The sequence below is a fragment of the Tyto alba genome, unplaced genomic scaffold (assembly GCF_018691265.1).
Source record: "Tyto alba isolate M040663 unplaced genomic scaffold, T.alba_DEE_v4.0 Super-Scaffold_23, whole genome shotgun sequence".
Taxonomy (NCBI): Eukaryota; Metazoa; Chordata; class Aves; order Strigiformes; family Tytonidae; genus Tyto; species Tyto alba.
This window is the reverse complement of record NW_024881297.1, coordinates 1,683,072-1,707,853: the sequence shown is the minus strand read 5'-3', so window position 1 is coordinate 1,707,853 and position 24,782 is coordinate 1,683,072. Positions and strand designations below refer to the sequence as shown.

Here is a 24,782-nt window from a genome sequence, read left to right as displayed (position 1 = left end):
GAAAAGGAGAGGCAACAGTATTCTGCATTTCCATTTAAGATTGTCATTACCTACGTCCCAGCTTTTACTCCCAGCCAACAGTTAATATACTGGGTAGAAGATGTAGCATCGCATCCTAAAAGGTTTTGTCTAGCCAGAGACTAACTGGAGACAAGAACAGCATAAAACAGTTGAAATGCAATTTCCAAAAGACACAAGGTATTATCCTTGCTTGTTTTACTGAGCTTACCTGTTTAGTGCTGCAGGTATACAAAAGTCTGTAATGCTGCTAGGTAAGCATTAGGATATGATTGTAGGACTGGTTGCCACAGTAGCACTCTGCTGTTGATTAAACATAAAGGAAACACGGAATGCCAAAAAGCTACTGATATCCAATTAATTTGTCAGAATATCTGGAGAAAGTTTAGTTTCCCTTTCTTATTCATCTCTTAAGACAAAGCCTCATCCAAAACTGCTCATCTACAAACATTTAAAAAAAAAAAAAAAATAGCAACATCTCTGGACATACACTGGCATAGATGAAAGGATTGACAAATGGGGCGAGGGGGGGAGGAGAGGGAGAGGAAAAAGGCAACCAATAATTATCTGAAACATCAAAACAAAGAGACTATCTTTAAAAGTAGCAAGACCTATGTTTTCATCTCTTCTGGCACAATACGGAAACTGCAAAAACTGCATGAGAACAATGTGTTTTCTCAACATATGTTTATAAACAGAATGTAAGAAATTTGTCTGGCTGATAAGAACTATCCATTCTCTCACTGGGAAAACATAATGATCTTTTGATTGCCATGCTGGTAGTAGAAGAAAATAAGCCTTTGGTAAAGGGCTAAAACAGATTTTTAAAAATGCAACCAAACACTGAGTCTCTCTGCAGTCAGTGCTTCATATGTCAAGTTTTACTTCATGTCTGGAAAACAAGCTGTGGAAAACCTTAGGACCATATTAGACACTCCCTGAGGATTTATACTATGGGCTCTTTTCTAAATAACATGAAGTCACTTGAGGAGATGTTAGCTTAGTTTAAGTGGCTTGTTCCTTCTAGTTTTATACCCAGAGAAACAGAAAATAAAAGGAATAAGCCAAAAGAGAACAACCCACAGAAGGGCCATATACAGCCTGCTGCTTAAACAGTGACTGCCTCAAGCAAGAGACGCTTTGCACACCCTTTTCCCTCACAGCAACTAAAATGAAAGCTATTTTCAAGCATGGCTCCACAGTATCTTAAAATCATCGAACACTCATTCACAGTGCAACGTTCAACCCTCCACCAACATACCCAGTTTCCCACTCCTCCTTGTGGCAGTCTAGGTTCACACCTAGTGCTGGACACTTGAATTAACCTGTGTGCTTTTACAGCCCATTAGCTTCAATTTCTGAAGGAGCAGTCCCTCTTTGGTTGTATTTAGCTTAACCGCTAATTGCCCCAGCATCTGAAAGCATTCCGTGTAAAAATCAATACCAAGAGTGAAACACTTTTAAGTCTCCATAAAGACTCTGGAATTTCTCCTGTTTTGTAGTCAGAGATTCCAAGAAGATCAAAAGAAAATAGCCATGTCTTCTCCATGCTCCTTTTGGTTACAATAAAAGTGTGTTTCCCTGTATTTTGTAACACAGGCCAGATTATGATGGATTAAATTAATCGTGAAGAATATGAGCCTCTTACATAGCTACAAAGAAATACAGGAAGACAAAAGGCAGTGCAAACTTACCATACACTCTTTCATTCTTGTTTTGAAGGAACAGTCTGAAGTCAAAGGGTAATTTATTCATTATGCCCATTTAAACTTTCATGTCCCCTGAAGCTGCCAAAGTTATCAATACTGACTACTGTTGTATTAACTTAATATTCTTTAGTATTCTTGGCATTAAACAGAGAAGTGCTAAACCTCTCAATAGCTCAGTGATTCTTACAAGCACCAAATCACTTTTTATAAGTTTACTGGCATGAATACAAACAGTATACTGTCAAGCTTTGGATTTTGCCAGATGTTTCAAAAAAACAAAGACACAGCAAACAGCTTTAATTTGTGGTTTTAGGCATGCAGGAGAGATCCTTCAGCAGATAAATTTCACTGACAGGAACTTTGTACTACTGCTGAGCCATCATATCTGTACCTGTATAATGCAGCATCAAACTGCACAGAGGATTTTCCTTCCCTGCTAGGTCTGACCTGCTCAGATTTTAATACCAGATTTTCCAGTGGATGAAGAGATTATAATACTTGTGTGGAATAGAAATCACAGTGGCTGAATAAGCTTAGCATGTACAAGTTGCACACTATCGTGTACACCGCATTAGTTCATAAAGGAATACGCACATTCATAAAAGAACCCTAACAAAAAAAAAAAAAAAAAAACAAACAAAAAAAAACAAACAAAAACAAAACAAACAAAAAAAAAAAACACAAAACAAACATGGCAGGGGCAAGAGAGAGAGTTTTAATGGAAAGATAAAAAGATCAAGATAAAAGACATCATTTACAAGTCATCCAGCAGGGAAACTCCTACTGCCTAACTGTGGATCTGGAAAAAGTTAAAACCAATAAAGGTAAATCCTGTTCAGGAATTGACCTGCTCTCCAATGTCACTGTTTAGCTCTATAAACATTATTTGCAAAGGCAAACAATGGTAGTGCAGCACTCAAAGCATTTTTAAAGTTTTAAGAAAAAAAAAAATCCATTTGGAAAAAGATACATGTTTTTTCACTCTTATTTTTCCTGCTCACCAGAACAAACCTCTTCCTTCTGCCTGCCTGCCCACCGCCTCCCATTTTCATGACAGTACACTGCCTTCACTTCACTGTGAAGGCAGAGAGTAGACACCACAAGTTCTCCTTGGACTCTTCAGCTCTCTCTTTGAGTGCAGAGTAGACAGAAAGCCACTCCAGTGAGATCTGCTGTCCTGTTGGCCACTTTCACAGTTGTATATTTTTTCATGGTCTCATAGTAGCGCCTTTGCATTCCAATACGCCTGTGTGAGCTTACTAATGAAGAAGTGGAGATCTGCTGATCCCTGCTTTTTCCAAAAACATAGTACTAGAACTAAAAAGTATTTCACTCAGAAAAGTCCGAAAAATAGCTTTTTATGCTCCTGAATATTAGAAATCCAGTGTACCTCTGTTCTTTGTTTGGACATGTGTTACACACATAACTGCATCATTTGGAAAGAATAACTGTTTTGACTTGACTGCAGAGATATTATTTTATCATATCTAAATGATAAGACACTATAAATGTCTCCCAGTTAGGAGATCTGGCAGATTTTGCCATTCAGCTACTATTCACAGAGGGATTTCATTCTCTAATGTTGAAAAACCATCAGGATGATCATTGAGAAATTCCAGGCAGATTCTCATGTCAAGTTGGACATTGAACACCCCACTCAGTCTTCCAAAAAAATTACTGCATCCCTCACATTTAATCAGGTGCTATAACAATTGCCTCTATTCAGGATCACCAGGGACTAAAAAATGTGGCTGTTAACAGCCAAGCTGGAGACAAGAAAGGAAAGAAAAGGGTAACAGCTGCTCTGCTGCCTGGCTCCATGTAAAGCTGGGGAAAGTATGTGCCCTAAACCCAGTAGGTGTCTTATCAAAAGTCTGAAGAGTAAAAGACAGGGCAGCACTTCCCTGCTGCATAGCACAACACTGGCCACCTTGTTACTCACCAATGGCAAATAAACACATTTTGTTCTGTGATATAAAAATACACACAGACACAGAGGTCCGATTGCCGACTCCTTAGTGCCTTGAAAAGGAAGAGAACACCTACCTCTCGTTTCAGGCAGTACAAAGGCTCAGTTGAGCACTGGGGAAATCCGTGTGAACACAGTTTATGTTTCCACAGGTACCTCTACAGTCAGACAGGCTAGAAACTTATGTTTTTAAAAGGCAAGACAAAATTACTAGAGAACAGTGACACCCTGAAATCTTAGAGGACTTTGACCTGCTTTTGAGAATCCCTAACCTTAGCATCTTCTTTGGCATTTACCTAAATGAACTGCACAATCCCCTTATGATGTTTAAAGTCCTTTGAGAGCTCAAAAATTGTACATATGCCTTGACAGAAAAATATGATGTGACAGACAAACGGGGGGGGGAGGGGGTGAGAAAAAAGTGCAGCTATACTTCAAGAACCAATATAGCAGGTTGCTTAAAATGGTGATGATGCAGCTCATAGAGCAATGTCTGGTTTACCAAGATGACCTCTGAAAACTTTCAAAGAGGTAATGTAAAATCGGATTACTATTCCCATAAGAATTCAAGGAATTCTGTATTCCTCAGCAGCAAAGTCTCTGCTGGCTTCTGATAGAAAGCACATAGTTACAATAAAGGAATAACAACGCGCTGCAGATTATCGTTAAAACAGGACATAACATGTTTCCAGGAAGAAGCTTCTAGTTATGTTTCGGACACCTGATAACATGTCAAATGTAATACACTCAATTGCCTAAACCAAATCACTCTGATTTTATCTTTTTATCTCATTATATCTGTTTCCCCACAATGTCTCATGGGCTGCACTAGGTTACATAAATCTATATAGCACAAACTTGTATTAATGTTACACTTACCAAATACTGAATACCTCATGTAAGCAGTGCACCATATATAATAATTTTGTTTGGTATATAAAACTAAGGCACAAGTAATTAATGTGGACCTTAACGCAGATTTTATCAGTTCTAAATAACCGCTTAAAAAAATCCCAGTAATGCAAAAGTTGTACTCCACTGTATTTCCCATGCAGTTGCATGTCTGCTGTACTATGAATCCTAAACTCATCTCATGGAGTGAAGGGGAACTGCTCCCTTCAGTAGGATGCATTTCAGCCTACTGAAAGGATCATCTTTGAAGAGGGAACTCTGGCTCTTTCAAAGCCCAAAACCAGTTTTAAGCATCAGTGTATCACGCACACTCTCAGGCCTCCACATCAGCGTCTATGCACTGGGGCAGGTGGATGTCAGTAAGTGAATGATCTGGGGTACTCGGAACCCCACTTTCAGAAAGCAATTGCTATGCTGCACTGTGGTCTCCACCTGTCATTCCCAAGTTGTTTAAAGTTTTGCCAGATTCAGATCTGGAGGTTTTCTTACTGTTTAGCTGCTCAAATTGAGAAAAATTCTAAAGTAGCCACAATTAGCAGCATTTTGTTTTAACACTAGCCAAGTGATTTCTCTTTTAAAAGGCTAAAGCCATGTTGTGTCATTCTCTGAGGACTTCAGTTTTAGTTCCCACAAAGGCATTTATTCACTGATAATAAGCAGAACTCTGCCATCACTACCTTCTACCCATTGGTATGTCTGTGCCTCTGTTCAGACAGACCTCTGAGCTAGTAAAACTACAGCAAGCTTTGCGAGAGAAAAAAGTTGATTTGTTTTCTTTCTTGCTTAGCTGCAACATATTTATACCTCATTTTTCAAAATACTTCTTGTTTAAAATGCAAATTGGAATATTCCAGTGCCACTGAAGTTTTAGTTAGACAGATATTTTTTTTTTTTTTAGGCTGAAATATTCCCCAAGTCCAGTACACTAAAGCAGCTTCAGAGGTGAGGTTTTGTTTCCTCATGGCATTTCTATGTCAGTAAAATTGCAACAGAGAGAAAGGAAAATCTGGAAGAACAGCAGAAAAAGATGATAAAGTAGATACACACAGTCAACAGAGGCAAGTCTATAAAAGGCAAAACCAGCCAGATTTTTTCAGCTGAAAAATCTTGTCAGAGACCATTTAATTTTTGTGTCCAATATAGTTTTGGGTTTTTAACTTAAACTCTAGGGAAAGAGAACAGCCAAAAACCCAGAAGTAGGAAACTGAAAGTCAAACCTCAGTTCTGCTTTACTGAGGTCAGAAATTGAGCTTATTTTACATATCCCAGACACACTCCATAATCAAAAAGGTCTACGTTTCGCTCTTTCCACTCTTCTGTCAAAAATATTAAGTATAACTTTCATACTAATGGAAATTAGGCAACACTGACAATTTTATAAGATAGAATTCTTCTTCTTTAACCAGCTTTTCTGAAGATTCTTCCAAACAACTTTGTGTTATCACCCCTAATAGATATTAACTGGAATTACTCTATGTAACCATTGCTCTTCCATCAACCTACACTATTTTGATGGATTTCACAGACTACCGCATTTGACAATGAACGTTCCACAAAATTATAATCGATAATCAGTGATTTTAAAAATAATCAGTGGGACAACTATTGCAAACAAAATATAGCAGGGTGTGCTTTGAAGCTTATGTGTGGGTGTCATCAGCAGAAGCTCAAGAATTTTGTTGGCATATTTACAGATACCGCTTCCCAAAGCACGGTAAGCCCTTGCATACCTACATAACCATCTGGCTGGCAAAGAAGTGGCTGTTTAGAGATCAGATACCAGTTTAGCTTTCTCAAAGTTACTTGGTGATATCATCTCTTGGAAATCAGATGCAACACATCTATCAACTTCATGATCCGCATCTAAAACACACTTTCCAATGACCAACAGCAAAATTAGCAACACCTTATCTGACCTCAGGCAAAGTCTCCGGGGCAGAAAAAGATTTCAGGCATGATACTTATATATTCCATTCATCATATTATTATTATTCCAACTACTTATATAATAAATAAAATAATTTTAGACAACTAGCTGAAAACAGCTTCTTTTCTCTTCCCTGCAACACCACAGTGAGGATCTCCTGCCAGTCTAGATACCACCTGATAGTGGAGAATTGAACCACCACATAGGGACAGCAAGCAGAGTTCGGGACAACTCCCTGCCCACAGCTACTTCCCACTAGTGAACAGTGCAGCGCATGTTACCTTGAAATAACCTGCAACCTGCTCATGAAGCACCACAAACACTTTACCTGCATGCTCAATGGTGTCACTGCAAACCAGAGAGTTAGAAGGACTAACACAGGTTGACATTTGGTCAGTTGGCATGGGTTACATAGATGAAAAGTTAGGAGAATAATATCCAGTTTCCCATTAGATGATGATGTCACCTAAGGACAGCATGAACACCAGACACAAGCTTGCTGATTTTCACTTCTTTCAATCATTCAGTGAACAAAAGGTTTAATCAATTTTTAAAAAAAAAAAAAAAAATTAGGAAAATATTCATTAAATATATACTCAAATGAGTTATTTGTGCATTCGTCTTCAATCTAAAGCGAAATACCTTTTGCAACATGCTGGCCATTTAAATGTCAATTCTTCATGTCCCCTTCAGTTACTTACCTAAAAAAAAAGGAAAAATACATTAATTTTCCACGTTCTCAAATCTATCATGAATGCATACCTTGCTCTCCACTGCTCCCCAGTAAGTTTTCAGTAGTTAAAAATTAGGTAAGATTATTAGGGTAACGGCTTTGGGTTACATTAGTTTAGAAGACGTTTCCACTTTGCTTCAGCTAAGCATTCAGTAATTGAATTGAAGAATGTTTTTCTTATTATTGATTCCCACTCCCCCAGTAAATGATTTCTAAATAAAACCTACTTGATGCCCTCAATGATTTGACTTCCATATTCTGTTTATTTACCCTGGAAAAAGGTCATAATTGCAGTTGCAGTAATGGAAATATAAAACATTCATCAACAGTACCCCAACATGGTCTTCAGTACAGAAATTTGTGCAAGTTCTTAACAGCTACTGGTAAGAAAATATATTTTGAGCCGACAGAGCACAAGACAGCAAAACATGAGGCTCTAGTTGACAGACTAGCTCTATGAACTCAGGTACAGCCTTCCCACCAATCCTCATGGGATATTTTAACCACTGAGTTTCTTTTCATTATTATCTATCATTAGTCTCTCGTGCCTTTTGAAAATTAAACAATGGTGTGTAACAGTTGGTACCCTTGACTGTCTGAGGAACTAGTTACTACTGAGGAAGCAGAAAAATGCTTGCTGTCCACAATGCTTGCCTCTTCACTCATTCACTACTCAATTTCATCCTCCTTACCGGTCCTCCCTTTTCCCCCCTCATGCCATCAAAACCATTTCAGAAATTGGTGTTCTTTTCTTGCTTTTACCATGCTCCATTTTAGAAAAGAATGGTTGTATTCAAGGCTTTTCCCTTCCAAACTTTAAGTTCTTAATGATGGCTGTGTCAACACCCCAAAACAGCCAAAATCTGTAATTTTTAAGCGATTAAGTTGAAGTTATCACAAGGGATTACAACTGTACTTCATGTTTGTCCAAATGATAAAATAAATCCATTCTGCAGCCCTGTCATCCTCTACACTGTAAAGAAACTGTTCTGGTTACTTACAAAATCAACTACTGTCCTTAAGCACTTTTAGAAATGACTGCAAATTAAAGCACAGCTTCTGTGACAGAATAGACAGCTTTTGAAAAATACCTGGCAACACTAGCAAGCAATATATAACAGCAACGACAAAGACTGACCAGCACACATGATTTGCCAAGCAAGAGTCCCAGCAGGCTCCTGCCTCCAGCAAGTCAAATGCTGAGCTGGTTTGCAAGCTCATAAATCTGGGTTTGGTATGAGGGGGCTTGAACTTCTTTATTTTTAGGGTTTGTTTGCTTCCTTGCTTTTTGAGGATCATGTCTTTCAGGCTTTTTGCTTAAGGAAAAAAGGACTAAAAAATTATCTGAAAATCAAAACCTGAAAGTGTCATGTAAGCATATATTCTTGGGAGGAAGAGCTGTATGGTTTTATCAATTGTTAGGTGAAATTCCAGGCTTTAGGCACTACTAAAATCAAGTTTCATCTGGAAGACACTGGAGCAACAGCACATATAAGCCCCCAAAACCAGTAACAGAAGTACCCCCTCCAGTCAGGGGCAGCGAGAGCAGCATATGCAGGACAAGCTCACAGTTCTCTTCCACAGAAACAAGGTTGTCTATACTATTATGCACTGCACCCACTTTCACCAAAACCTTTCCAAGCCAGCCCTGCAAAACCAGTGGGCACCAGTTCAGAACCTCCTAGAGGTCCCACCCTCCCCTTCTCACCCAGGAGCACTTGCCTGGAGGCTGAGCACCAAGATGGGAAAAACCTCCAGCACAGCCTGGAACTGGCCCAGAGGTGCCCAGCACAAGTACCCAGGCAGAGGCATCGTTGCTCAAATGTAGGTGACAGCACCTCGTTTTCTCCATAACCCACACAAGGAGACTGGGCAACAACCACAGCTGTCAACATCTGCAAATCTCAAATCAATCTCAACTCTTATTTCTCCCATCCACACGTCACCCATCACTATGATTGAATTGCATTTATTACTTACTGCTTTCTATACTCAAACTGAAAATGTTTACAATATATACTGTAAAGGGTATGATTATCTCCGATGATCCTTAAACTACCCAAAATATATCCTTACAAGCACTGATTCTGAAAAGGAAAATATTCCATATTGCATCCATAACACTATTTTTGCCGTATGCTGGCTTTTGAGATATTTTCTTAACCAATACCCAAAGGTGAAAATTATAAGTAACATAGGTCAAACCTGTAACAACTAAATAGCTTTCATCTTTGGTCAAAAAAAAAATCTGAATTTCTTTAAATCATAAGTCTATACTTTCCAGCATTATGCCCGCACAAGCTTTCTGAAAAATTTCAGATTGAAATTTCACTTTTTCACATTATGTGCTCACACTGAACAGAGTGTACAGGCGCAACATCAATTCTGCCTGTACTCAACTAACTTTATTTTAGACTGAATTTTAAATCACTGCCAAATTCAGACATGTACTGCACAAGTTCTGCTGCTTCCACCTCCTGTCAGCCTACTCTGTGATGCCTCTGAATGAACACTTTTTTTCTTGGCAGAACTCATATTATCATCCTCTTTCAAAGCAGAAAATTTTGATCCTCTAGTCCATATGCACACACCTGTTTAGTTTCTTTCAAGAGAAATGTAACTGCCAGCTATAATTCATACTTCTCCGGGGTATAAGCCCGTTTCAGAATTTGTAATGCTATTGTGCTTAACTACAAGATGTACTTTGCTGGATTTAAAATGTATTATATACTTTTGTCCTGAAAATAACAGCTCGATGTATTACTGCCATCTGACTAGAACAGTCTGAGGAAAGGTGCCTGTTGGGTTTGATTGATTCCCCCACCCCCTTTTCCCCTTTAAGAGGAAGCACAGTTCTCAAGGTTAGCCAGAAAACAAATTAATCCTGTTTATCACAGGCACGCCTGTTGCTATTTTTGCTATGGTTGTTTGCAATGATTACCCACATATCTCTCAAAATTACCTGTGGAATGGGTAACAAAAACTTGAGTAACTTCTTCACAGTGCCTTCTTTGCAGTTCAAAAAGTTGGGAGGGCCTCATACAAAAAGTACATCTTAAACATCAAGTACTACAGCTAATGCGTGTTTCTGTGGAAAAATATCTTTGTCCTTTGCCATTTGGCAAGTGTTACACTGAGTCAATTGCCTAGGGCTTATACCAGAAGAGTTGAAATCAAGACAAGCACCCCTTGTTGTGCATTAAAAGTAATCATCAAGAATGCACATACTTCAGCTGTCCTTTGCCCATTCTAGCTGCAGATCACAGACATTCCACTCAAATGAGGTGTACATTTCTTTTCTCAGTGTTTCCCACATAACCACTTTTCACTAATCAGACAGACTCCAAATGAGGCAACTCAAATGCAGTTAATGAATCCTATACCATTTCTTTCATGTATTGTCCTTCATTTTGCACCTTCACAACCCAAGGCGCCTGAGACTGTACCGATTGAGGAATTGTTTAATGCAGATACAGGACATAAGCTGTTAGAATTCATCTGGCATCTCAACCGCTTCCTTCGGGGAACACCAAGCCAAGGTCAAGCTAAAGACACACTTGCTTGAGGGCAGGTATTGCTCACTGCTCCTAGATTCTTATATCCCGGCTATTACCAGGTTTTGCAATTGTCACTAGTTCTAGTTGACAGCAATAGCTCAAGCATTTGACTTGTGAAAGTAATCTAATTTTGTGCACTAAAGCACATGATTAAGTGGGATGTAGACGTGGATGGAACCTCTACTTGTTCAAGAAAGCAGTTAAGCCCATGCTTGACCAAAGCTCTGAAAATCTGTTGTGTGCATTACCCCACAGAAGAACCGCTTCTCAGTAACTCAGCCAGTGCCAAAGTGTGCAATAAATCTCCATAAATCTGTTTCCAGAACACTTAAAAGTCTTGAAGAGTATCTTCCTTCCCACGACCACTCCCCACAACAGAAAAAGTTTTCTTTGGTTCTGGGTAGCATTCCATATCTAAACCAGCCAAACAGATATTTCATACTTAGATTAGGCTGCATGCTCAAGGTTGGAGGGACTATATTGAAGGTCCTGCACTGAATCAGGCAAAACAAGCATTTGAGCTTTATGATGCCAGCACACCATGCAAGAATCCTTCCTGATCACTGAGCTCCGAGTTATTCTGGACAGGCATCTCAGTTTCTTCTGTGGAGCTGCTCCACTTTGTATAGTTAAATATTTATTGGGTCAGGGAAAGAGAATGCATCAAGCATGTCATAGAGCAGTGAAAAAATTCAGGGTAATTGATGAGCCATTAAAAACTACATTACTGTTTTCTTCGGCATTTGAAATGAATCTAGCAGTGCTGGTAAAATGTTAAAATGACTCATCTGCTCCACCATTTGTATCAAGAGCTGATTGTGTCTTTTCATACTCCCTCCTCCCCTTTCTGAATACCATACCAGCATATCACAAATATTACCGTACATAATCTCCATGGCTTTCTTCCTCTAATATTAATTTTTAAGAGAAATATGATACTGTAGAAAAAGAAATAGTAACCACAGTAGCAGATATCATAATACCACCTTTATTCATGAGACTCTAAGCCACGCCTTCCTCCAGTTTTAAGATAAAGATGCAATAGTTACTATGAATCAGGGACAAAATCAGTGTAACAGCTTAAACACTGAGCTTTTTGTGTAGTGGGATTAGTGCTAATGGATAAAGCTCTCTTGTCTAAGATTTAGAAGTGATCCTTCAAACAGTCTGACCAGAATTATATTAACCAGCAATTACAGACATAAATATAGCTATGAGACTGAAATCATATTTTTCTTATTCATGCAGAAGACTTGAAATGAAAATAGTTTAGTCCAAATCGGTATACTGCCATCTGCTCTGTGAAACATTAACACATCTCCTTCGTTCAGGATCTGTATCCACAAAATTAGATTAATAAGAAGCTGCCTTACCCTTGAGGTACTCATTCCAGGAGTCAGAAGTGTCTGGGAAAGTACTACTGTCTTACAGTGATCCCCCTGTTAACTGCTTCAGCTCAACCCATGGCCACCAAATAATTGTGTTCTTAGGTTTCCTTGCCAGGTTCTTGCATCTGCTTACAGCACCTCATCCAAGAAGCAAAAACTGGTTTGATTCCTTTTTTAGATTAGAATATGATTAAAAGGCACATTCTTAGCCTAGTAAATTTTATCCCTCACTGTAACGTATATTGTTTTTACAAATCTTATTTTGAACTAATCTTTTAAGAAAATCAGTGTTATTTTTTCTTCCCTCTTTTCTGCAAGAATTTATCTAACTTTGCTTATTTTTATTCCTTGACACCTTTACTTTTTTATCCTGATACCTGCAACTCACTGAGGAAGTAGCCTGAGAAAAGCTGTATTAAATTAGATTTCCTATTCTTCCAGTACTAAACGTACTACACTTAGCATAACAGTATTGTTCACCTCAGCATTCCTGTGTGGAAGGACAGGAAAAGGAGGAAGATATTTACCACTATTATCTTTGTGAATAATTTTGTTTCTCCTATATAAAGGTTGTAAAAATTGTTTTACCTTGGAAAAATGAATGTCTATAGCTCTGCCTCAGTGCTTGAGACCAAGGGAAGGAAACTTAACTGTGTTCTCCACAGGATTGTTCGGGTTTGGTATTTTTTTTTTTTTTTCCCAGATCCACAGATTTTCCATGTGAAAAAAACATATGAAGGTTCTTAAATCATTTTGGAAACAGTCTCCAGCTGCTGGATACCACCTGGCTTATCTGCATCTCTCTAGGTATGTTTCTGTAAGCAGGGTCTCTGTGGTTAGAACTCTAACTTTCTACATATGGCCACTGGGACAGAGAGAAGACAGATGACAGGGAGAAGCAGTCACTCAGCCTAGTAGCATTTTCCTGCTTTTGGAGATGTGGGTGTCATGATCTAGACAAGAAAGCCTGGAAAAAGAAACTTAGGACGGAGCTGTCCAGGCAAGAGAGTGAAGATGGCACAGAAGCAGCTTTATGGGGATGGGAGTCATAAGAGGTCAAAAAAAAAAAAAAAAAACAAAACCCCAAGAATGAAGGGTTTTGAGGAACAGAAGTTAAGGATGTGCAAGCAATCACTGCCTGAGAAAACATACTTATTAGCACACTAAAGCATGGCGTTCCTTCACACATATTTCCCTCCAAAGCTGCACAGGCTTCCCAAGAAGAAAGGAGAATGCAAGTGCCAGAGGGAGAAGGTGGCAGGATGGAGGGTGTCGCAGGGGGCCCAGGCGGCCACACGTCACATGTATTCACTACACTCAGACATCACTGCCCTGTCCCCTCCAGCTTGGCTGGTCTCACTCTTGCCTTTTCCATGCAGGAAAGGCACCAAAAAGTGCATATCAAACCAGGAACTGAAGTCTCAATTCTTCTGGTCTCTCTTTGGAGTTTTCAGCTTTTGAAACACTATAAAATGCAAGCTTTGGGAGGAAACAAAAAAATTAACAGAGAAATAATTATTCTGTGGAGAATGGGTTTTTTTCCCCTATCAACAGGAGTAATCCTGGTATAGTGACTTCTGAGAGATGGCGCAGCTTCATATGAACTCAAGTTTGAAATGGGGACATGGTTTTAACACCTTCAGACCAAGTTCCATCACAGCACTCTTAGTTCAGAGAGTCAAAATCTGTACCAATTCTTTAATCTTAGCTTTGTACATAGCTGCACAGGCGGACAGGAAAGGCAAGCAGCAAGAACAAAACCTCAGGCCTATACTTACAACAGCAACACTAACAGTTATGCATTAAAAAGTTGTATGAATCCTGTCAAATCACTAAGATCCCATCAAGCAAAACTTGGAGCAACTACAGGAATAAGGAACTCGGTTCATCTTACTTTTAACTCCAGTAAGGCACATTTGACTCACTCTGAAGAGCCAGTATACAGAGCAAGTTGAAAGCCAAAACAGCAGCCTACCAGAAGACAGAGAAACCTTAATTTATATATAGCATTCTGATACTGAATGGACAGTCCTTGGTAGACTTCTTGTGTGGGGGACATTTCTCACAGGTATCAGACACACAAGACTAGGGGTGCACTAGCTGTCAGAACTTTTGCTTTGCGTTTTCCAAACAAAAACACAGCTAGTGAGATTTGACAGTGTTGCTCAGTTCTTTACCCACTCATAGTGGTCAAAATCCACACGTGGTTACCATTTCTAACATATAAAGTTCAATATTAAACACTATAGCATAGTAAACATTGAATACGAATCTTAATTTGTACCCTTGAGAATATTATGCACCGCCTGAAATGTTGGAAGTGATGCATTAAAAGTTTTCCTTTTCTTCTGCTTGAGCACTTCCAAACCATCTGCCTCTGCATCCTCCTCTTCAAGAGCTCTAAAGCCAGCTTCTTTTTTTTCCTGCAGCAAGTTGTTTCAGCACCCTGGCAGGGCACTGAGTCACCAGGGTCACAGAGGTGAACAAATGCTGCTTTGTGAAGGTTCCTTGGAAGGCAGCGAGAGCTTGGCTCACTGACGTAATACTGTCAGGAACAGTGTCCATCGCACAACATGCCTGATATTCAAAGCACCAATAGCATTAACTCCTTCACTTTGACACAGGCTTTCCAAGTCCAGAGCTCTTACCCATATTTTCAGGTAAAAAAAAAAAAAAAAAAAAAGGCAAAAACACACAAAAACCCCCACCCTTGTGTCTAACTGGAGGTTTAACATTACAGAGCCCAATTGTGCAAACTCTCTGAAGCCATCGGTATTATTTATAACAACTGTGTCAAAATAGTAATTTGCTCTCTTTTCCTCCTAACCCTAAACATCACCAAAGATACTTTAGGAGGTTTTGAATAGTTTAAATCTACCCTGTACTTATAGCTGTCTACCTTCAAGAATGACCAAGTTCTGTATTAACAGCAAATTAATGGTCTTGCAAATTCCGGTTAAATCTCGAGGGTAGGGTGGCAACCCAATACACTTTTATATATATATATATATAATACATATATATATATATATACACATACACACAGTATATATAAATCTATAATGAAGTCCTTCATACTTGGCTTCATCTATCTATTGATGTGATTACATCAATCTTCATAAAAGCACTGAAGTGCAAGAGTCTAATATATGGATACAAGGCACCTACTGAAGTGATCTAGGCATTAATAGCAAAGTAACCTATTTAATCCTTTAGGGAAAGGGAGATAGAATATTTTTGCTCCTCTAACACAGAAAAGAACTAGCAAGAGAGAAGAGCTCATGACATCTTTCTTTCCAGAGCAGATCTCTGAATTCTCCTGCCATACCATCTTTTTGCAACTGCTATATGAAAAAAAATCTGAAATTCCTGCTCCTCACATAAAACAGTACTTAATTCCAGTTTTGCTTTACAAGATCTATACATCAAGCATAAAACAGATTTAATGGAAAAACATACAAACCATTTACTAAGTGTTATACTGATGTCAACCATTATGAGACGTCTGTTTTAATAATACCTTTATTTTGATGCAAGTAGATGTAGTGTTAATAGAACAGTTTCATGATGCAGTTCTGCCTCAGCTTAACCTTTCATTAGGGAAGGGATAGTACCTCTTGACTTTGTTCAGGCTGACAATCCTGTGCTTGCCACCGGGAACTTCTGAAACAGCTCACCTCCAGAGCTCTCTTTTGGGAGTTTACAAAACATTATGGATCACTTCTTATTTTTCCTGCCCCAGGACAAATTCTTTCACAGGCCTCAAGAAGGTCCTTGGGCAAAATATCCTCACATCACCCCTACCACTATCATCTTTCAGGGTGAGTTAGCACGGGTTTGGGGTTTTTAATAGACAAGACTTGCTATAGTTGACCCTGTTTCTATGAGCATTGCACCAGAAGCTTTATTTAAGGACCAACACATCATCGTGCCCCACACATACACAGCAGAAGACCATCTCTGCTCCAGAAGATTGGAATCCAGGACTGATTCCAGACTGGAACAGGACAGCGACAGCAAAGTATAAGGAAATGAGAAGGTACTGTTTAGCATCATAACAAATGGACAGGGCTGAAAACACAATATCATAGAACATACTCACCAAGAAGCTACTCTGTAGAAACCATGCTAAAACACCATAAGAACATTAGCTAAAAAAAAAAAAAAAAAAACGGCTTTACACATATCAGCACACAAGGAAAGCAGAAGGCAAACACTTGTAAGCTTCTGTTGAAAGGGCAATGAATATTCTAGGTTCATATTAAGATCTTATTAGAGAAAGAAACCATCAGTTTGTTAGCAAACAAAGGTTATTGATTTGAAGTGGGGAGAGAAGCAGCCCTGGAAAACTCTGAAAGTGATACCTGTTATATTTCATGTTAGATGAAAAGATGGAGACACTACAAGTTAAAACACAACTGTAAAGCTAGCTTTGTGTTAATAATTTACTTTCATAGGACACCAAAAGCCTGATTTTGTCAAAGACAACCATTGCATTCATCACCATAATAAAACAAGAGCTGTGAGGATATCAAGGTAGGCACAAGACAAAAATGCCCTACAAAAAAAATCCAGAGCATTCAAAGTTCTACTCACACAACCAGGTTAAAGCTGTTTAATTCCAGACTGCCACTAGAAGTATACCTACAGACACCAACCCACCCCCAATGCAAGATGTGCTTAGGTTGCAGGCATAAAATCACATGCATAACTGAGTTATTACAGGGAGGAGGGGAAAAAAAAAAAAGGGGGGGGGGAATAATCAAGTGTGGAAGCATTAAAGAAGAAACAAAGAAGTGGAAGTTCTGCTGTAGTTATGTCAATATGACAATCCAAATATACACAAGGTATCTAGAAGTAGCTAGAATGTATTTCAGTTTGGACTAGAGACCCACGTTGTAAACACCTCAATGTTTTCTATACCTTTTGTGTCTCCACATTACACAATACTCAGTTTTGAAAGATGACTACATAAAACTGGCAGCTGTTCCGTTCCTCAGACCATTAGATCTTTTTCCATTGAAATATTAAAACCCCAAGCCTGCCATTTTCTCTCCAACAATGACATTCTAGTAAGACAGATCTCATTCATCCCTACACCAAAGGCAGTAACTGTTGGAACGTGAAGCCAAAGGAGGATCTCTGCAAAGCTACCCGGTCACAGAAGATGGGGTAGTACCAATGTGCAGTAGTGAAAAACTGCATCTGCCTTCCTCTCTGCTTAAACCCTGATCGAACGTGCTGACTGCCATCCCTGACAGCTTCAGCACTTGAGCAGTCATGTCAGAAAACAAATCCCACACAGAGAGGATTCTCTTGAAGTCGTTCTCTATCTTCAGCAACAGTGAGTGCACTGGTGTTTTTTTTCTCATCTGTAATTTATAGTGCAGAATCTGGCCCGTAACATTGAACAAGGGAGAGAGATAAAAAACAGAGGGAACAATCAATGAATCTGACACCCCTCGTGTCTGACTATGGTCAGAGACTACAGATACTCATTAATGGCCAATAATTAGGTGATTGTCCACCATATGTACACACCATTGACTTCCGCTGAGAGAACAGGGATTAATGCTGAGAATATCTGAAACAACTCTTAGCAGGAATGACTGCTAACTCACTTCCAAATTACCAATGTGTTAGTTCATAGCATTAACATATTCTGACACATTTTCTGAGACACCTCACTAGCTTTCTTGCTTTGTGACCCACAAAGATTTTCTTACTGGCTCTCTCAGGACAGGTGTCCTTTGATGACCGTGCTCATGGTATCACAAGGGACTCCTGAGCCCCAGGGCAATAGCACAGCTTACCGTGACATTCACTGGGTGCCAAGCAGCTCTGAACTGCAATATATGGTTTGGGAAACTATGCTGAAGGACACACAGCTGGAGCCCCTTCTTGCAAGATGAAATTGTCTCAGCAGTCATTTCTGGTTGGCTTCCTTCCTATTTTTTACATTATGTGCTCAAGAGGCTTTAGCTAGCAGTCTTTTATTTAATTAAAATCAAGATGTTGATTTAATCTTTTGAAAATGAAGCAGAATATAAATGTAGCTTGGGAAAAAAAAAAACAAAACAACACTTTCTTGCTAGACTTGCAAGTTACTGCCTGATTTAAGACAAATTATTGGGGAGCAGTGGGATGACACCTCATGAAGCAAAGGGTGCAATGGCAGAAATTACTGTTTTATTTCAGTTATATGATTCCTACAAAGCTGGTAGCTCTAGCAATTCCTGAACAACTGTAATATCAAATAAACTGAGAAGTCACAAAGCACTCTAGCTGAGGGGGAAGGAATGCCAGTCATTAAGCTATGTCCTTACTATATTAAGGATCAAATAGGACTTTTAGTGCTCTTTAGCTGACAGGCATAGGTATTTCACTTCTCTTGCTAGTTACTAAGCCATTAGCATGTTACAAAAATATAGCCCTGAGAATGGCTCCATACAACACAGTTTGAGAATTAAGCCACTTATGACCTTCAGGTCAACATTTCCTTGATCAGTATGAAAAGCCTAGTGAAGGAAAGTTTCCTTACAGTCTGGGGAGGTGTAAAGGGCAAGGGCCATAACTCAGAAACAGAGATTACAATTATTATCATTATTTTTAATAATCAGCAACTTTTCTTTCAATACCTTTTAATTCCTTATTTTTATCATGCAAGTCAGAAAAAACAAGGGGTCTCCAAAGGACACTAATAACTCTTATTTCCTTCAATAAAGATTAAAAAGGTTAAAAAATTCAGATTAGAACTTGCAGCACCTCTTTAATTGTGTACTCCTCCTAGAGCATAAAAAGGAGGAAATCTTTTCCTAAAACAGCGATAAGGAAGAGCAGGGGCAAAAGGGAAGGAATGAGTAAGGAGCAGTAACGCACTACCTCTATCTTCCCCCCAAAAAAGTTTCAGAAAAAAAAAACCTCTAAACCATCCCTTAGAACGAAAGTGGAACAATCTGCTCAAGCAAAGGCCACATGTTTTCCTGTTACCTTCGGCCTTCTAGAAAAAGGAGCTAGCCTTCACCATTAGACAGCCTGCCTATTAGCTGCAATATTTAAAGGAGCACTGTGTCTGCGGCGCTCTGCCTGCCTCCCCTGGTTCTGACGGATCTGCAGCAGGAACAAGCTCTGCTCTGAAAGCCCTGCCAGTTTCATTAGGTTACCCCACGCTTTCAGCAACACTTATTATATTAGCTTGCACATTATGCCTGTGGGTCAGAACTGGCTGGTGTCCATCCAGCCTGGAAAATGGAGTGAGGAGGCAGGTCTGCCTGTAAAGGGCAAAGCAGACGTGCCCACAGTCTGTACAAAGTGGTCAGCACAGCAATTTACACAGATGATTTCTGGGCCTATATTTGGAAGCCCAAATTCAGAGTGATGGCTGTAATTCAAGGATGGTGCTGCTCTCTGCCACCGTATAGATATGAAATCTCTCAATCTGGAATGTGGTAGGAAACACACACAGGGAAGTGTTTTCTATTTGACATGGTCTTAGAAACAGAAACTTCTATTGGAAGTTAGTCTATTTGAACATTGCTTGAATTTAATTAAAAAAAAAAAAAAAATTAACCTCCAAGAAAAGTAGCCCCAAAAGGAAATGTTCAGTATGCATGGGACTTTCTGCATGAAGGATAAGATACCAAACTGAATCTCACTCATCTGGTTTGGGGAGTAAACACAAATTTAGCATAGCATTGAGGATGATCTGTAACATTCCAGATTAAAGAGTTCAAAACAAGCTCTAATTCAAAAGCCACCTATTCTTTCCCAAATCATTTAAGAAAAACAAAAAGCTAGTATTTGCTCCTTGTTTAATATCTATTCAAAGAAAATGAGGAAGAGTGGAGAAAACACTCACATAGAAATGTAAGTCAGAAATATCCCGATTTGTCCCATGTACTGTAGTAAACTTTCTGTACTACTTTTTTCAGCAGGGTGGGAGTTGGGGGAGAGAAGACAAGGGAATTACAACATGGAGAACCTGGAAAGATTTGGTCCAGGGCTCTGGAACAGTAAGAAATATTCCCAGAGACCTTTGATTTCACAATGATACCATTAACTACCACAGCAAAACTTCACGAGTATGTGATAACATGTGACTAAGCACTAGTTACACCAGACAAAAATATTTTGCATTAGGCAGAAAAATACATCTGTTTAGGTAAGCCTATTATCTTAAAAACTATTATCTTGTGTGTGTTTGCACAAGCAAGTCAACAACCAGGGTCATGCCAAACACCCAGGTATCAAGCCCATTTCACCCTATCTTAATTTCCAAAGCAAAACTACCACTCTGCAGCCAAATAGCTTTCTCCAGAGCTTCCCAAAGCAGCTTCTTTTTTTCTCTTAAGCTTTTTTTTAATGGCAAAAAATTACATCAAAAGCTATATTTGTACGCAAAACAAATTAAGATTTCAAATCCTTCTATCTTGAAAATGAGACAGTAACATGTAATTTTGCAATTTCTAGGCTTTCGAGAGCAAAAAGACAGTATTTTTCCACATTAAGAATTGCTGACAGATGTTCTCCCCTCTGTTGTTAAACAACTCTTGATAAAAATACACTCAAGTCTTAATAGAACTGGATGTACCCTAAGTAGGTTTCCCATTTGATCTGCTGTATGCCTCATAGGCTTTTTTGTCTGCTTGTTCTAGCACAATGTGTGTTTGGTACCACAACAGTGACAGCTGACAACTGTTTTTCCTGTTTGCAAAAGCTTTACCATTCAACTTGAACCAAAAGCATTTAGTCATGTTCCATGGCACTGAAGTAGATTTAATCAGATGAGGCCACTAGAGTTGTCAGTGCCAGGCTAAAAGAATTTGGTAGAACAAAAGCTGGATTTATCTCTCTGGGAGTCTGGGCAGGGAGCAGCAGTGTATCATTGTGAATACACGGGGCAGGGGGGGAGAATTTCAAGAGGAGAAGAAAATGAACGCAAGAGAATATTTTCATTCATTCAGTTAAGGCAGAAAATAACTATTCTTAAAGTGACCAGCAGGATGCTCCTGACAGCACCACTGTCATAATTTTGACAAAGTCAACCTCCATGTCCCTCTTTCAAATGTTACTAATACAGAGAATGATATTTTCTATGCTCTACTACTACATATGTCTGTTTCCAGAATAAATATCACCTGACACCTGTTAAATTCAGCAATAAAGCTGCAAAAAAAATTAATCAGAATGGATGGGAGTCCCCAAACTGCAGAGATGATCCCATAAAATATTCTATTAGTACTTCAAATTCCTTTGAAGTCCCAACAAAACATGGCATATCTCTTCTAGCTAGTATGTCTGAGACCACATTAAAAACAAAACAAACAAAAAACAACACACTAGTAAAACAAAGGAAGTCTTCATTGTTTTGCATTGCCACCAAGATAATATTTTTCACTCTTTGTACTCTCTTAGATGATAGAGTCATTCCAGAAGATTTACAGAGGTAACAAGTTCAGAAGAAAACTAATAAACTCATATAGGCAAAAATCAAGTAGGAGGTTTGCAGTATTTCAAACCCCCAATTGCAAGTGAAAAATCGACAGCTCCAGTTTAGGAGCTTGGCTGATTTACATCAACCTAATACAGCATCATCATGAATTCCTACCTTGTTAAGAGGATGCTGGTGGCCCCACAACTAAGATGATTTAGAAAGTCAAAATGTGGTTATGACCTGTTACAAGCTGGGATGGGGGAAGAACTAGAAACATAACTACTCTTAAAATTAGACCACGAGACACAACTTGAAAAACAAGGCACTCAGAGGATATTCCATGTGAAAATTATCTAATCGTCTCTTGTGAAGATTCAGAGTTTTACATCCACATCAAAGAGAACAGGAAATCAAATGGTTTTAGTTAGCAAGAGAGTGGACACCAACCATGTTGCCTTAATGCACTGATACTCTCTTGCATTATTTTAAAGTGACAGTTTAAATCTCCCCCAGGTTTAATTAACTGGCCGCCAAAGGTCAGAGAAAGAGGCGCCTGAATTCTGTTTAGAGTGTGCTGGTATAGCTGGTTCTTTGGCACAACACCGCCCAGTTCTTGGCATTACTATATTGAAAGCTGCCTACAGTGCATTAATGAATTGGAGTTCAGCCCTGCATGAAGTGTTTCAACATTCACTCCAACTGTGCTAAAGGAATTTCCCATTTGTGTTTTTCCGCTAATTAGAGAGCCACTGGAACAAAGCATGGCCTCTGGAGTGGTGCAGTGTGTCCTCAAATTCTACTAAGTCAGGGAGAGCTACAGGATACTTTGATCCACTCAGAAGATTTTGCTTACCTCCAAGAATCTGGCTGTAAGCAGGACGGTATTTATTCAAGTTAGGGAAGACTTAGAACCTACATACAGGCACCAATATCCATCTAGACTTAAATTAGACCTTAATCCAGGAGATACAACAATTACGGGAACTGATAAGTCAAAGTGCACGTTCATCTCACTTGTGTAGATACAGCCTTGGCTGATACACATTTCATACAGACACATTCTCAAGCACACGGAGGCAGAACACAATACCCAAAGCAACTCCTCCAAAGTGACTCACAGAAAGCATGCATTTAAAAGTGTGTTATAAAGCCTCAATACAGCACTTAAGTGTTTGAAACCGCACTGTACCTGCAGACCATTTGGCTTCTGAGCCCAGGCCCACCAAAATGGCCCTCACATTTATAATGCAACAGGTTCAGCACCTTAGGAGGTTTATTCTAGACTTCAAACTGGAAAAATTGTACTTTGGAAGAAGTGTCAGAAGCACTTCAGAAATGCCTTGCCATTTAATTTAACCTGAATGCCCAGAAAGCCACCTAAAATCTGATATTTTTTCAGTTGACTTAGAAAATGTGGAAATCGGATGTCTGCATTCTTGTGTGACACCATAACCATGGTATGCTTTATTTGCATCCAAGGAAAACACTTGCTGTGCTTCTGGTTGTACAGTGCCACACGTTTCTCTGATTTCAGCTGCACAGCAGGCGAGTCAGAAGATCAGTAGCACAGGCCTGAGGGTCTGATCCTCTTGCCAGTGATGTCTCAGCAGAGTATCTCCTGCTGTCTTTCATTGCCTCCTGAAGCAGGTGAAGCCTTTCATCACTGTTCAGTAAGCACTCTCTTGTCAATAGAGCCATCCATCCCCTCCTGCATCGCTTTCTGGTTGTACTGTTTTAATTAAGCATTCCACAATAATTAGCAGAGTACAAAAAACACTACATTTATTTAGGATACTCAGCAAATTAAGATAATCATAATACAGTTTATTTCAATGCCTTCTGATTGAAAAACAATCTAATTTCCCATTTAACTGATTTTTACACTTGCAGTAACAACTTTATGCTCAAAAATTACACATAAGAGACCTACAAGTTTGTTGGTTTGCACTGATACTATAAGTTTAAATGTTATGCTGTATTTTATTATTAAGACCATATTATATCTGCATTTTAAGGTACAGAAAACTAATAAAGGGTCAATGAAATTTGCACTGTCAATTTTTACATAACAGAATAATAAAACACACCATTTATTTAACTAATACTGTTTTTCACAGCTTGGTTGGCCAAACTGTTATTTGAACAGTAGACTTCACTTCTGCTGCAGCATAAACCAATACTCATTTGTAAGCCTCTACTACTTTTTTGACTTGATAAAAATGTATAGAGTTCCTACATTATTAATTAAATTTTATGCTTCTGCAAGTAAGTTGATTTTAGAAGTCAATAGCAGGCAGCTTAATGGGGAGAGAAACTAAAACCAAAAGCTGAATTTCTTCCAGATGTTTAATATCATCAGTAAATTGGCATCATCAGCAAAAAACACAGTAGGCTCACTTCTAAACACCTTATAGGACAACACATCAAGACATGAGATAGGAGAAGCAACGAGAGCAGGAATAGTATCAGGAAGGTAATAACTACTACAGCCACATCTCTCCTTAGCATACAAGATGCATTTAAATTTTCCTTCTGTCAGTACTTTAAATATTTGCAAGCAGGTCAGGCTTTGTAGACTTGACACCAGATTTTCAGAAGCCTCTTCAGAAGGGTAGCCAAAATCCCAGGGCCAGCCCCTGGGGAATCTCAGAAGAAAGCGATGTGAAGGTAGGCCAAAAGCAATGGTGGCAACCACAGAGTGAAGAAGGCCAGGTAGGAGGAGAGGTATCAAGCCAAAAAAAGCCAAGGAGGGATAAAGCTGGCAATGTTTTAATTCCCTCAAGAAATTAAAACCAGGAGCAATTCCACCTGTCACCATCTGCACTAAACTGAAGTGACAGAAGAACATGCTTTCCTTGCAAGCCAGGCATGCCCCCCTCCAAACTCACTTGTGTGTGGTGCTTTATTCTCCGCTCACCCCCATACAAAGCAGCACCATTTACTTCACACTTTAAAAATCCTTCAGGTACCAATGCAGAATAAATTTTAATGAATCTCCTCTTAAGCTACCATTAATGGTGCAGACAAAAATATAATCGACAACACAATTTCAGAACGGTTTTTAAAAATTAAGAAGGGAAGATACTCCTCTAAACTCATTCCTCATTTCCCCAATATATGTTCTTCAGTACCCTTT

General features: G+C 39.0%; 1 protein-coding gene across 2 annotated transcripts in view; it reads right to left on the bottom strand.

Moving 5' to 3' along the window:
- ANK2 (ankyrin 2) overlaps positions 1-24,782 on the bottom strand; it is a 372,599-nt gene that overhangs the window by 309,229 nt on the left and 38,588 nt on the right. The window contains exon 2 of one of the 2 annotated variants that reach the window (XM_042796635.1): positions 7,178-7,236. The exons of the other annotated variant lie outside the window; for it this stretch is intronic. Within the exon in view, the coding sequence (XP_042652569.1) occupies positions 7,178-7,198 (21 nt within the window). The 5' untranslated portion in view covers positions 7,199-7,236. The remainder of the gene's footprint in view (positions 1-7,177; positions 7,237-24,782) is intronic. 2 annotated transcript variants of the gene reach the window in all.